Source organism: Petaurus breviceps, unplaced genomic scaffold (assembly GCF_028583685.1).
Source record: "Petaurus breviceps papuanus isolate PSGF00001 unplaced genomic scaffold, PetGlider_PUasm1.0 226, whole genome shotgun sequence".
Classification (NCBI taxonomy): Eukaryota; Metazoa; Chordata; class Mammalia; order Diprotodontia; family Petauridae; genus Petaurus; species Petaurus breviceps.
Window position 1 is genome coordinate 1005994 of NW_027185890.1, and position 15061 is coordinate 1021054.

Genomic DNA, 15061 nt, shown 5'->3' on the forward strand with positions numbered 1-15061 from the left:
TAACGCTTAACCGAAAATAAAATAAAATAAAACTTTTAAAAAATAAAATGAAAGAATTGAACTTGATGGCTTTTAAGGTACCTTCCAGCTCTAAATCTGTGATCTATAATAATGGACAAACAAATTTTATCAACATCAGTATAATGCAAAACCAATTACAATAATGACACTAAAAGTACTTAAAAAGCATTTTAGTTAGCAAATACTTGACTTCCTTGCCAAGAAGACATGGCAATTTAAAATATAAAGTCATTTGTAAAATAATGCCAAGAAGAACCATACATGATAAGGAACAGTATCACCTCATAGAGCAGAAAAAAAAAAGCCAGAACAGTTTAGAGAAAGTCTGGTAAGAAATCAAACTAAGCAGTTATTACCAGGGCAGTTAAAGATAAAAATGGAAGAGTGATAAACAGAAGAAAAGTGGAAAAGACAAGCAAAGATTTTTTACAATAAAGATGATAAAGATAATATAAAAAACTACCCACCCATAAACCTACTTTCTCATTTGCACAGAAATTTTGAGATTAATCCCTCTATGCATCCTGAACATTCTCAATGAAGACAGCAGAAAGAAAAAGTCAGGCTTTCACAAGTGATTTGCTATAATGGACATCTTTACCATCAGGCAATTCAGTGAAAGACACAGAGAATACACGATTCCAATATCTTTGTTGTTTGTTGTCTATAAAAAGCACTTTTACTTGATTTGAATATGCTGTCTTTTTTTTTTTTACCCCAAACATAAGTACCAGGAATTCTTAACCTGGGGCTCTTTAAAAATTTTTTAAAACTATATTTAAATGTAATTGGTTTCCTTTCTAATACCGTCCATTTTACTTTATGCATTTAAAAACATTCTAATTGGGGTGTTAATAGGCTTGTTAGACTGGCAGAGGGGTTCACATGACACAAAAAAGTATAAGAACCCAAGCTATGTACATGTTACCTCCCTCATTTGTATGTAAGTCTGTGCAGTTTCTTCTATCTTTATATCTACACAGTTTATCAAAATGCACAACACAAAGAAGATGATTAATAAATGTTGACTAGTTGGTTGATCAATTTGTGGGATTTAATAAAGGAAAATGCCACCATCTTAAAGACTATTTTCTAACAAGGTATTGCCCCATCCCTACATTGAAGTTATTCAAGATTCACAGAAAACAAAACAACAGAAAAAGTCTTGTTCTACAACCCCCTTGTCATAAACACCAGGTAAAATATAAAACAAGGAAATAAATATTCACAAAAGTGAGTACTGGATGGAAGAAATTCAGACCAGAGTTCAAATCGAAGAGAAATTGTCTACAGAAGGTGAAGTCCTCCAGATGGCTTCTCACTGAAGATTATATTGTACTGGTTGCATCAAGCTGTAGCACATTACAAAGCTCCTGGAAGAGATCTGTAGTCACTCACAAGAGTTTGGCCTGGCCAGACACAATAAAAGAACAAGTGGATGAAGAATACAACTGAAGAACTGAAAATGAATATCACATGGAAAGCAATAGAGAGACACATAATAAGGGTGGATCAGACTGCAACATAAAATGAACGAGGAACTTCAAAAGAACAGGAGTAAGAACATCAGAGAAATGTATGCTGGAAGAAAGAAGCTGAACAGATCAAGTGCTCCACAGGTATCCTTGTGATAGCAACAAAAAATAAGGAAAGTCTCTAGCATATATGGGGGACCTTCTGTGGCAAACTTACAGCTAGACATGGATGGGCTACGATCTACACCATTGGAGGAAAATCCAAATATCTGAAATCATAGATCCATGGGAGTACTGATGTATTTTATATTTATACTACAGTGATTTCCTGCCATTCCCCCCTACTGGATCCCACATTTTAATGAAAATAAAAATGAAGCAAAACCTGACAAAAAGACAGCAGATGACAGAGTACATAACATTTCAGTCATTAATTTCCAACCTCTCTACTGAAAACAAGGAAGTATGTCCCATCATCTGTTCTCCAGTACCAAGGCTGGTTGCTGGAATTCTTTTGAGTCTAGCTGAATTTGGTGCTACTTTTGTCTACACTGCTACTGTCATACAGATTGGTCTCCTGATTACTGTTCTCCTTACTTCACTTTGCATTAATTTATACAAATCATCTTTTGTCGTATAATGGGAAAAACACAGCCTTTGGAGTCAAGAGTCTACAGAATCAAGTTCCAGCTCTGTCACTCAATACCAGTCTGACCTCAGGTTGTTCACTTAACCTTTGTGGGCCTTAACTTCCTCATCAGTAAAATAAAAGGGCTAGAGTAGATAATCTTCAAGAGCCCTTCAGCTCTAAATCTCAGGGTTCTCTGACGTCCTCATTATTTGTTATTTCTTATGATACTGGAGTAGTTTGCCATTTCCTTCTCCAGTGTGTCTCAATATTATAGATGAGGAACTGAGGTAAACAGGGATTAAGTGACTTGTCCAGGGTCACATAGCTAAGTCAGTGTCTGAGGTCAAATTTGAATTCAAATTCCTTCTGAGCCCAGGCCAAGTGCTCTACCCACTATAACACCCAGCTGTCCCGTTGTTTCTTATACCATAGAAAAATAATTAATGTCTGCAGCGATTACCAGGAATCATCAAAAATACTCTATTTGGAATACTCCTTAAGAAGTTAGGGAAGTGGGGTGGCTAGGGGGTGCAGTGAATAGAGCACTGGCCCTGGAGTCAGGAGGACCTGAGTTCAAATCTGGCCTCAGACATTTAACAGTTACTAGTCATGTGACCTTGGGCAAGTCACTTAATACTAATTGCCCTGCCCTCCCCCCTCCCAAAAGCAAGGGAAAAAAAAAGTTAGGGAAGTAAATATGTAATTTGATTTAGAAAGATCACATAAAATGTCAAAAATAGTAAAAAAAAAAAAATCATATACTCAAAGACGGAAACGAAGCTAACGGTTCCCAATTTCTTCAGGTAAGAGGCTTCCTTATAACATGTCTTTTGCCTCTCTTCGTATTCCTAGTGCTTAGGACAGTACCTGGCACATGCTGCTCTTGTTCACTTATTGTTCAGTCATCTCTGACTCTCTATGGCCCATTTGGGGTTTTCTTGGCAAAGATATAGGAATGGTTTGCCATTTCCTTCTCCAGTTCATTTTACAGACAAGGAAACTGAGGCAAAGGGGTTAAGTGAACTGCTGAGGGTCACACAGCTAGTAAGTATCTAAGGCTGAGTAAGTCAGGAAGATCAGTGAGTCTTCCTGACTCCAGCTCCTTTTCACATATGATAAACCTCACTATAAAACTAAGGATCACAACCTTTTCCTTCAAGCAATTTGTTACATCAAATGCTACCTGCCCAACATCAAAAACTAAACCATAGCCATCTTAGCTTTTACCAATAAGATTTCCAAGAACAGAAATGAGATTCTAAAAGCACTATTAAAGTATTCCTCCTGGAGTCAAGATGGCGGAGTAGAAACAGGACCTCTGCGTGGCTCCAGCTCTCACTTCCTCCAATCCATGTAAAAGGGGACTCTGAACAAACTTTGGAGCTACAGAACCCACAAAATGACATAGAGTAGCAAACCTCCCACTGAGGACGGCCCAGCTGGCCGAATCCAAAGAAGCACTCTGGGAGTCCAGCCCAGCCCTGCCCTGAGGTTTTAGCCCCAGGGCAGGCCTAACCAGCCACCAGCTGGAAGGACTCCAGATCAACAGCAGCGGTAGTGGTACAGAATTATCAACACATAGATGCTAAGGACAAACTGAGAAGTCAGTGCAGTATGGACTTTGGGACCCAGTAGTTGGGAGTGCGTTGGCTTTTGTCCCCGGGATGAGAAGCCACTGAGGGCTGCGGAACAGCAGCCCCCACGTAGCTGCTTCAGATCCTGACCTGCAGAGTGTAGGGGGACCAAGACACCAGTCTGAGGGGTAATCCCTCTTGCTTTAACCTGCTTGGATCTGGATTGCGGTCTAGGGTGGAGGTCCTGGGGTGTGTGACCAGCTGGACAGAGCCTGTGGAGGCTTCAGAGGGGGCACCAAACTAATACCTCCGGCAGCTGAGAAAACCCCAGCATTTGGAACGAAGCTCTCCTGTCTGGTGGCTGAGTCCTACTGCGGCAAAAAGCCCAAAAATCAAGTAACTGAGTGGCGATGTTACCAGGCAAAGGAAGGAAAGCAAACAGAAGAATCCAATATTAGACTCCTATTTTGGGGACAAAAAGAATCAAAGCATGGAACAGGAGGAAGACAGTGAAGTCAGAACTCATGTACCAAAAGCTTCAAAGGAAATTATGAGCTGGTTACAGCCCATAGAGGACCTTAAGAAGCAGATAAGAGAAGTGGGAAAAGAAATGAGAACGATGCAAGAAAATTACAAAATGAGAGTCGACAGCCTAACTGAGGAAAATCACACCTTAAAAAACAGACTAACTCAAATAGCAAAAGAGGTTCAAAAAGGCAATGAGGAGAAGAATGCCTTAAAAAGCTGAATTTGCCAGATAGAAAAGAATCTCAAAAGCTCACTGAAGAGAATCATTCCTTCAGAGTTAGACTGGAGGGAAGCTAATGACTTTGTGAGAAATCAAGATGCTATTAAACAGATTCAAACAAATGAAAGAATAGAAGGCAATGTGAAATATCTCATTGGAAAACCCACTGACCTGGAAAATAGATCCAGGAGAGGTAATTTAAAAATTATTGGAAGACCTGAAAGTCATGATCAAAGAAAGAACCTATAAATCATCTTCCAAGAAATTCTCAAGGAAAACTGCCCTGATGTGTTAAAACCAGAAGGCAAAATGGAGGTTGAAAGAATCCACTGATCACCTCCTGAAAAAGATCCCCCCAAAAAACTTCTAGGAATATTATAGCCAGGTTCCAAAATTCCCAGATCAAGGAGAGAATATTACAAGCAGCCAGGAAGAAACAATTTGAATATTGTGGAAACACAATCAGGATAACTCAGGATCTGGCAGCTTCCACACTTAGGGATCTAAGGGCTTGGAATATGATATTCCAGAGGGCAAAGGAGCTGGGATTAAAACCAAGAATCACCTACCCAGCAAATCTGAGTATCATGTTTCAGTGGAAAATACGGTCATTCAGTGGAATAGAAGACTTTCAAGCATTCTTGATGAAAAAAACAGAGCTGAATAGAAAATTTGACATTCAGATACAAGAAGCAAGAGAAGCATGAGAAGATAAACAGGGAAAAGAAATCATAAGGAACTTATCAAAGTTGAACTATTAACATTTCTGCATGGAAAAATGATAATTGTAACTGATGAAACTTTTCTCAGTATGAAAATAGTTGAATGGAATGGAAATATATATGTGCCTATATTGGAGGGTATATGGGCATATGAATACATATGTGAATGTGTGTATATATGTTTACAGGTATACATAGATAGAGGGCACAGGACCAATTGAATGGGAAGGGATGATATTTAAAAGGTGAAATTAAGAGGTGAGAGAGGAATATAATGAGAGGAGATGGGGAGAGACAGAATGGGGTAAACTATCTCACATAGTAGAGGCAAGGGAAAATGGTTACAATGGAGGGGAACAACAGGAAGACAAAAGAATATGGGTCAACCTTATTCTCATTGAATTTGGCTTGGGGAGGGAATGACATACACACTAAACAGGGTATCTTACCCTACAGGAGAGTAGGGGGGAAAGAGATGTTACGGGGGATGATGGAAGGGAGGGTACGCTGGGAGGGAGGGAAGTTGGAAGCACCCACTTTTGAAAAGGGACGGGATCAAAGTAGAGAATAGAACAAGTGGGAGGTGGGATAGGAGGGAGGGAAATATAGTCAGTCTTTTACAATATATCTACTTTGTTAATGTTTTATATTAGCTACACATGTACAACCTATACTGAACTGCTTATCTTCCCAGTAAGGGTGGGTGACAAGGGAGGAAGGGAATGAATCTGGAATTCAAAGTTTTAAAATCAAATGTTAAAATATATATGTATATACTATTATTAATGCTATTTTACATGTAATTGGGAAATAAGATATACAGGTACTGGGGCATAGAGATCCACCATGCCCTACTGGAACAGTCGAAGGGGGTATGGGAGAAGACATGGGAGAGAGCAGACTGGAGTAGTGTATATCCTTTGGGACTGCTATTTTGGGGTGGTGGGTAGGAGAAAAACAGGAAGAACATGTGTAACTCAAAATCTGGCAGAAATTAATGATGTAAATCAGAAGTTAATAAAGCATTTGAAAAATGAAAAAAAAAAAAAGGATTGAAACTGTCCTTGAGACTTAATTGACTCATGGGACCAAGGTTTGGGCCTGAAGTAGTTTTCTGATGGCCTGAGCACAAAAGACAGGACAAAGAAAGCCAAGATAAGTTCTTCCTCAGGGTCGGCTGGCACACCCATATTGCCAACACAGAGATGGGGAATCTGTATTCAATGAACTATTTTTTGCTATATTTCTGTCTGATGCTAAAGCTAAGTAAACCTCTTTTTGTTAACTGTTAAAAAAAAAAAAGCAAATAGGAATAGCTTTAATCTTCTCTTTACCTATCTGTGTGCCTTTCATATCTATCTGTGTGCCTTTCATTTTATTTCTTACTTCTATTTTTAGCATTTCCAGAATTATATAAAATGACAGTGTGGAGAGTGGGAATCTTTGCTTTATTCCTATATTTATTGGAAGTACTTCCAGTGTATCTCCATTGCATGTGATGGTTGCTTTTGATTTTAGATAGATTTTTTTTGTGATTTTAAAAAGATCCCTTATGAGACTATATTTTGCAGAGATTTTAGAATAAATAAATGTTGTACTTTGTCAAGGGATTTTTTTCAATTAAGATAATCATGTGTTTAGGATGTTTTTTTTAAATTATGATTAATTATATTGATTGTTTCCCTTATGTCTAATGATTCTTGAATCCCTGGTATAAATCCAATTTGGCCATAATGATTTCTTGGATGAATTGCTTGTGTGTTTAATGGATTTTTTTTATTCTGAATTGATGCTCATTAATGATAGTGGTTTATAGTCCTTCTGTGCTTTATCCTTCCCTGGCTTATGTATTAAATCTTTATTTTCCTAGGGGCGGCCAGGTGGCTCAGCGAGTAAGAGCACCGGCTCCAGTGCTGGGATGATCTGGGGATCAAATCCGGGCCCAGATACTTAGCACCACACCCAGAAATAACTGGCCGTGTAAACTTGAGCAAGTTACTTAACCGCGATTGCTTAATAAAAAAAATTTTTTTTAAATCTTTATTTTCCCATAAAAAACAAAAAGTATTCCTCCTTCCCTAAACATCTATCTCTGAAAAATGATTACAAAGACGCAATTTCCCTGTGTTTCATTTTCCACCTTAAGTCCCTTACTGGGAATAGACCTAATCTCAGTGAGTTAATTGAAGAGACCCCCACAGTTTCCCTCTTCTAACAAACTATTTTATATAAAAGAGACTTGCCTCTTTTAGATGGATCTTCCCTATAGTCCTACTCTGATACTCCATCTTGAAATTAACTCCAAGTTCTTGAAGGCTCAGTATAAGCCCTAAATGGCTTGTCGTCACACGGCTGGCTCCTACATGATTCAAGTTTTTGGCCACAGAAACTCATGAAACTGTATAGTTGAGCATGGAGAGCCTACCACCTCCAATAATGAAGAAAATACCCATCATGATGAAATTATGTAACTTTAGATAATAAAGCATGCGAGTCCAGAAAGTATACTAGGGCAATCTGTTGGGAGCACAGGCTGAGTAAGTATAAGGATGTTATTTTTAAAGCTAATGCCTTACATGCCAAAAATAGATTGTGAGCTCCTTGAGGGCAAGGATAGACGTTTATCTCTTTCTGTATATCCCTCTTCCCCACCAGACCTCAACTCCTCCATTCCCCTCCTTAGCACAGTGTCTGACACAGCGAAGGCACTTAATAAATATTGATTAACTGATGGACTGACTAGAAGTTGCTATGTTTTGGCAAATAAGTAACTGAATATAGCAGTTACAAATTACTAGAAAAAAGTATTCAATGCTTATATTTTATACTACTATATTGTTCTGAATATAGACTTAAATAAGATGTATTTAAAAGTGGAAAAAATCTAAGTACATACTAAAAAACAACTGCAGAGAATTTCTACATAAAGTACATTTGCTTTTAATTCAAATAAAAACATTTTATTACAGGATTATTGGCCTTTGAGGAAAAAGATGGCCTATAATCAGACCCAATTGGTAATATTTACATTGGTCAGTATCCTATTTTTCCATCATTGTCTTTCACAGAGAAGACTGCTATGTAGCAAAGGAAACTATTCCCTTAGGCTTGTCACAAATTATAGTAATTGTAAGTTCCTTTTTTTTTTTAAACAAGCATTTCACCTATGTATATACTGGTTATTACATTGAATACTTTACATTTAGGGAGGTACAAACCTCTCTCTAATTGGATATACCAGAAAAAAAATTAAAGGCTATTCAAAACCCACTAAAATTCCAACCCACTTTGATAGAAACCTGCCTATTAGTGCAGGTCTTACCTTACCCTTCCTCTAATAAGCACAACAATTTTTAAAGGTATTATTAGAAGTTACTTTTAATATCCTATAAGCTTTAAGAACTCAGTTTTGGATGAGTTAGACAACAAAATAAAAACCAGTGTGGACAGGTACCTGTTAATACTGCCTACTCAAAAGTCTGAGGCAGCAGCCATAGGGGTTTTGAATAGTCCTAAATAATTCTCAAATTTGAGCTAGCCTAGTGTCCCACACTATAAAATGGCCCTCTACCAGTCTCTGGAATTCCCACTGACTGGGGGTTCCTGGATATTCTCCATTCTTCTACCTTTAACTGATTAGAGGTTGAAAAGGGGCATGGTTGTTATAGGACAAGTAAAGAGCAGATCCAGTTAACCTAACCCTCTACAAACTGGTCAGTAAACATGTAAATGAACACACAAAATCCAAGAGATGAGCAAATGTTGAAATCTATGAATTTAATTTGAGGACATTCAGTGACTAAAGGTAATTATATAAGACCAGCATGAACTACCAAGTAAAAATATAAATGTGGAAGATATAGCATTCTAGCTCCATAACTGCATGAATACAAGAGCATGAGTAATGGCTATTTCTTTTCCTCTAGTCCCATTCAGTTACTCCCCTGGAATGTACATCCTTAATTGGTTGGAAAATATATGATCATCCTTCTTATATCCACATTATCTTCCCTACTGTCTTCATTCTCCTTATATTTGTTTTACTCTTTTATTGTCTTTAAATTATTTAAATATTTGTAGATTTTAAGCTTTTTAACAGTTGTTATATGATTTAAATAAGTCAGTCAAAAAGTGTGAATTATATTAAATTTCATTATTTTTACCCACTGAATTTTAAGACAGTTTGAAACAAGGGTCATCCTATTACTTTTGAGAATGTGCATGATTTAATCTTTAAACTCCTTATAACATATTCAGTTTGCAAGCAGAAATTTTAACTTTGAGTAAATAGTGAATTACCTGCCAGAGTTTTCCAAACCTAGGCTGGTATTAGCTTTTAGTTACTTTGACATGCCAAAAAGGAAAAGGATAGGGCTAAATACTGGACCTCTGCTCTCACTGAAAAAGGATATCTGGTATGAGGAAATTTTCTAGCAATGCAGGTCTGAAATCTCCTGCAACTTAAAGTCTTAGAGATTCCTAAAGCACTGAGAAATCAAAGGACTTCCCCAAAGTCACACAGCCAGCATGTGTCAGAGGTAGACCTTGAACCAAGGTCTTCCAGGTTGTAGTCATGAAGTCATGTCACTCAAAGAACACAAACTATGTCTAATAATGTACAGCTAATTCCTGATTAGCCATGGGGTGTGACTCAAAGGATAGAGAAGGTTCCCTCCCATTCCAATTTCAGCTTAAGGATGTATATCATCAGCTTTTATAGATAGCATAGCAAACCACAAAGAGCACTGACTATGATGTCTGAGTACCTGAGTTCAAATCCTGCCTCTATTACTTACTAAGTCTGTGCCTTTGCTTAAATATCCTTGGGCTTCAGTTTCCTAATCTGTAATAAGGAAGAGTTGGACTGGATGATCTCTGAAGTTCCTTCTAGTCCCTTCCAGCTGTAAATCCAACCTAAAGGAAAAATCATTTAATTGGAAGATGTGTTCTAGTCTCAGTTCCAATAACATCATATGAGACCTTGAAATGGAAGACCACTTTTCCATATCTGTGTCTAAAACAAATATAGATACTCAAAAACCAATTTATCCCTCTCTCATCTTAGAACTCATTTTATTGCTCCCAATCAAAATACTTTCCTTACCAATGAACGAGACTTGTCTGTTTTCTCTTCTAAGAAGATCCATCTTTTCAAAATTCAACTCCTCTAAAAAAGAAAGTCTTTCCTAGTTAACTCTAGCTCTGGGCACTCTGCATTTCCTTTACATTTAGGGTACCATAGTTTACAATGCATTCATTTGTATTTGGTCATGGGTTCTTTTTCATTTTTGCCATCAAATTTGAGCATACCTCTTCACTCAGACCATGGGGTTTTTAACCTGAAGTCCATGCAACTATGTTTATATGTGTGTACATATGCATATGTACATAAATGCATATGTATATTACATGTACATATACTGTGTATATGTCTTTATGGATATAGATATAAACACATACATATATGTGTCTGTTTTAAACAGCTGTATGGAACCCAGGTTAATAATTCATGTTTTAAGGGTATGCATGTGTGTTCTGTATTGCCCACTGTATATCTGTGTGTGTGTACACATGTATATTTGTATCTGTATATATGAACTATATTTCAACATAATTGATAGCGATTTTCATATAATTTGTTTCTTTCCTAATCCTACATGCTTTTTTTCAGGCATTTAAAAATATTATTCAGAAGAATCCATAGGCTTCCCCAAAGACTGCCAAAGGGATCCATGACACAAAAAAAGGTTAACAACCCCTGATTTTATACTTAACACTGAGGTAAGAAGGTGGTGATATACAGTGCTGGACCAGGAGTCCTAAGATTCCGGTTCAAATTCCATCTCAAGCACTGACTACCTCCTGTGAGCCAGGTGACTTAAGTAACTTAACCCCTGCTTGCCTCAATTTCCTCACCTGTAAGATCGTAACAACAGCCTAGTCCCAGGGTTGCTGTGGGTCTCAAACGAGACAATCATTGTAAAGGTTCAGCTTTAGTACCTAGCACCAGTCTGCGCTATGTAAACGTTAGCTGTTCAAACTGCACCAAGATCTTTGGGACACCCTGCACAAGGTCGGATCAATTGCACTGAAAATGTCCTGAGGATAATCAAGAGACAAGCCAAAAATACTGTTCACAACTCCAGAGTTCACCATACATTTCACCTTCATCCCAGAGTAAATCGCTAAGTAAAAAAATGCAAAAGGCCCATTAGTGTTGGGGGGCAGGAAAGGAACGTCCCCAGGAACTGCAAGGTCATCAGTAGGATTTCTAGAACCAGACCCGGATTCCGTCCACTCTGTCCCAGTCTCCCCGTCCAACATCACCAGCAGGAGCTGCCGAGCCTCCCCCTCCCAGTCGGGGAGCCAGGATCCACACCTCGGGGCGCAGAGGCTTCGGGAGGGGTGTCTGGGTGCTCGGGCGCCGTCCCCACCCCGGGGGGCACAGGAGCGAGCGCAGCCGTTCCTCGGGGCCGACCCCCGAGCTCCTCCGCTCCCGGCTCCCCTCCTTGGGGTCTGGGGGAGGCTGCTCGGGCCGTGCTTCCTCTCGCTCTCTTTGGGCCAAGGACGCCCGGGAGAGCCCGAGACCGTCCGGGGGCGCTGCTAGGGCCGGGCCGCCCCTGGGGGGCGCGGGGTCAGCGGCGGGGAGAGCTCCGAGGCCCAGGCCCAGCCTCCTGCTGACCTCACGGTCTGAGAGACCCAAGAGTCGAGGGACGGCCAGGAGATGAGGTTGGTCCCACAGGAGGGGGAGAGTCAGCAAGGAGCTGCGGTTTACCTGGTGGGAAGCCGGGAGGCCGCGGCCGCTGCCCTTCTGGTCCCCAGGGCCTGCCTCAGAGCCGCTGACATTGAGACCGCCGCCATATTGCCGCATCCCACTACCGGCCGGCTCGGACGGCTCTCCGCGAGGGACTGACTTCCTCCGTTCTCGGATAAAGGCGAATGCAAAATCAAAGAAAGATCACTTTTTAATGGATAGGAGTTGGGAAAGGGAGGTGAAAAAGCCGCAGGAAGAAGAATAACAGGAGGAAAAAAATGTCAGTGCATCCAGTTAAATTATCCAGAGAAGAACATCAGTGCTGCCTGTTTGGACTGGCGATTTAGAACTTAAAAAAAAAAAAAATCAACAAGCAAATCCAGCAAAAACTTGACGTTTGAAACACTTGCAACTTGTCAGAATAATTCTTTCTAGCCTTTGGTACTACCTAAATTGTGAAGCCACAAGACAAGACAGTGACCCATTGCTTTCTGTAGCCTATCTGGCCTGTTTTTGATGACTAATGCAGTTAAATAGGAATTATAGTCTTAAATCAGGAGTGGAGGATCTTTTTTTTTCTCCTGTTATTGTCATACAACTACACTTAAAAGTGAAAGGCCAATCGCAAATAGAAAGCATCTTAGCGTGACACTTTTTTCCCTATATATTTATAAAAGTTTCATTTAACGTACAAAAAGTGAATAGGAAAAAATAATATAAGATATCATTAAGTAAATGCAACGAATAAGAAAAACATAAATGTTAACACCATGTTATGCACATAAGGATGTATATTTAAAGAAGAAAAAGGAGATAAGACCAAAAAGTTCATAGGGAAATTCAGAAAAAAGCCAAGGAGAGAGATTTAGAGCAAAGAAGAGTGGAGGTCATTTAAGTGGATGAAAGGGAATAGTGAGGAAAATTCCTAGAGTAATAATATACGTCTAATTAGTCACCAATTTTTATCTATTCTAACTTTTCAAGCTCTTGCATCTTTCCCCTTTTCCACCCTCACTTACACTACCCTCTTGCCCATGGTCTGGACAGAACAGACATGATCCTGTCAGTGTGCCCTTGGGAGAGTCACCTAACCTCCCCTGATCTCATTTTCTTCATTTGTAAAATAAGGGGGTTGGACTCTAGATGGCCACAGAGGTCCCTTCCCAGTCTGGCTCTATATTCCTATGAATGAGGAACTGCTTAAAAAAAAAAATTCTGACCAATGAGGAGCAGTTGATAATCAAAACAGAAATACTGATAAGATATGAAGTCTCAGACTTATGCTAAGGAGGTGACTACTGTCTAGATTGGCCCGTGTCCTAGGAAAGCAAGGGCTAAAGCCTGAAAAGATTTAAGGCTCACAGTAAATACTAAGGCCCATACAAGGCATATTTTTAGTTTTGTAAATGGCAAAAAGATCAAGGAAAGGATGACACCTGTGAAACCTGGAAGCACTTTGGAGATGCTACTCAGGGCCTGAACAGCCAAACTCCCTGATCCAGGATAATCCAGAAGGCCTGAAACCTGTCAGGGCCATGAACACAGACAAACCAGGGGAGGTGGGAACCAGTGGCAAGGAGCCAGGAAATTAAGATCAGCACCAAACAGCACCCAAAAACCCCATCCAACAATGAGAGAGGGGTCAGAGTCTGTCCTTAGGACAAAGTTCCAAACCAGGAGCTGAGACTGATGATAAAAGTAAACAGAAGACACAAAATAGAATTAAGAAACATTATAAGTCAATGTGGACTCTGAAAATTAGAATGGAACAAATAGAATTCAATGACTCCTGGACACAATAGGAAATATTAGAATAAAACAAGAAATTAAAAAAAGATAGAAGACAATGTTAAGGTATCTACTACAAAAAACAACTGACCTAGAAAACAAAGCAAAGAAAAAGAATTTAAGAATCCATCAATCTACCTGAAAACCACAATCAAACAAAAAACTTGTATACCATATTTCAAGAAAGCGTAATTGAAAACTGTCATTTCTTAGAACCATTTGACGAAGTAAAAATGAAAGGAATCTACTAAATTTGAAATTCTTTCTCTGAAAATGAAAGAAACCCACAAATCCAGAAGAACCCAGTGAAAGAGAAAGACCTTATAAAAAGGGAAGTCCAGCCAGCAAGGACTCTCACTGAGCCTCTGTTCAGTAGGGTAAACATCATCTATTGCATTCAGCTTCCCAGAAAACATTCTAAAAAATTGATCTGCAATTGGGAAACAAATGTGCACATTCTATAGAAATGGAAAGTCAGGTCAGTACAAGGGTAAGCAAACTCATGCTTACAACCCAGTAATGGGGTTTACAGAACGTTTTTGCATACTCCAGTCCCCTGGAGGTCCTTGATTCAACTCTCTTCCCATTTTTTTAGGCAGGAGATTGGGTTAGGGAAGATAACTGTTTTCCCCTGCCTTTTTTCCTCTTTGAGTTAGTTAAAATGAGTGTCCCAAAAATCTTAGTGCAATTTGAAGCTTTAATAGCATTAAACTTCACTAAGACTTTTGGGATACCCTGTATGAAGATTCTGATTAAGTGTTTTAAAATAGTTTTCCAGGCTTTCTGTGGACTGTTAAATTAAAAAGTTTCATTCCTCCCCTTCTCTCCCCTCCCCATAAGTGTCCATATTGACTGTTTCCTTTTCAAGACAGAGTAAGTACCTGACAAATTTATTTTACTATTTTTCCATCACTAGGATGCTGAATTTCTTTTTGTTTTGATCATTATTACTTAGTGGTTAATCCATAGGAAAAAGGGAAGCTTTCATCCACACTGTGGATTTTTAGAACATTATTACTTCAAAGGTCATTACTATGTTTTTGAAATTATAGACAAGGGGGTGGCTAGGTGGCACAGTGAATAGAGCACTGGCCCCGGAATCAGGAGAACCTGAGTTCAAATCCATCTTCAGACACTTAACACTTACTAGTCATATGACCTTGAACAAGTCATCTAACCCCCAATTGCCCTGCTTTCCCCCTACAAAAAAAATTATAGACAAAAATTAATTTCAACAGTTTAAGAAACAGTACTAAGCAGACAATGTGGGATGAAATTAAACTCAGATCTATGGACCAGAGAGAGTCCTCATTTCTAGTATACTACTCCTATAAGTATTAATAAATAA

At 39.0% G+C, this 15061-nt stretch overlaps 1 protein-coding gene across 3 annotated transcripts in view; it reads right to left on the minus strand.

Moving 5' to 3' along the window:
* The window catches only part of NDUFS4 (NADH:ubiquinone oxidoreductase subunit S4), a 164085-nt gene extending 151980 nt beyond the window's left edge, over positions 1 to 12105 (minus strand). For 2 of the 3 annotated variants that reach the window (XR_011169742.1, XM_069095290.1), the window contains exon 1: positions 11947 to 12105. Coding sequence is in view for 2 of the 3 variants with exons in the window: in XM_069095290.1 (XP_068951391.1) it covers positions 11947 to 12032 (86 nt within the window). In the remaining variant the exon portion in view is untranslated. The remainder of the gene's footprint in view (positions 1 to 11946) is intronic. The other variant, XM_069095289.1, reaches the window with a different exon arrangement.
* Between the last annotated feature and the right edge of the window lie 2956 nt (positions 12106 to 15061).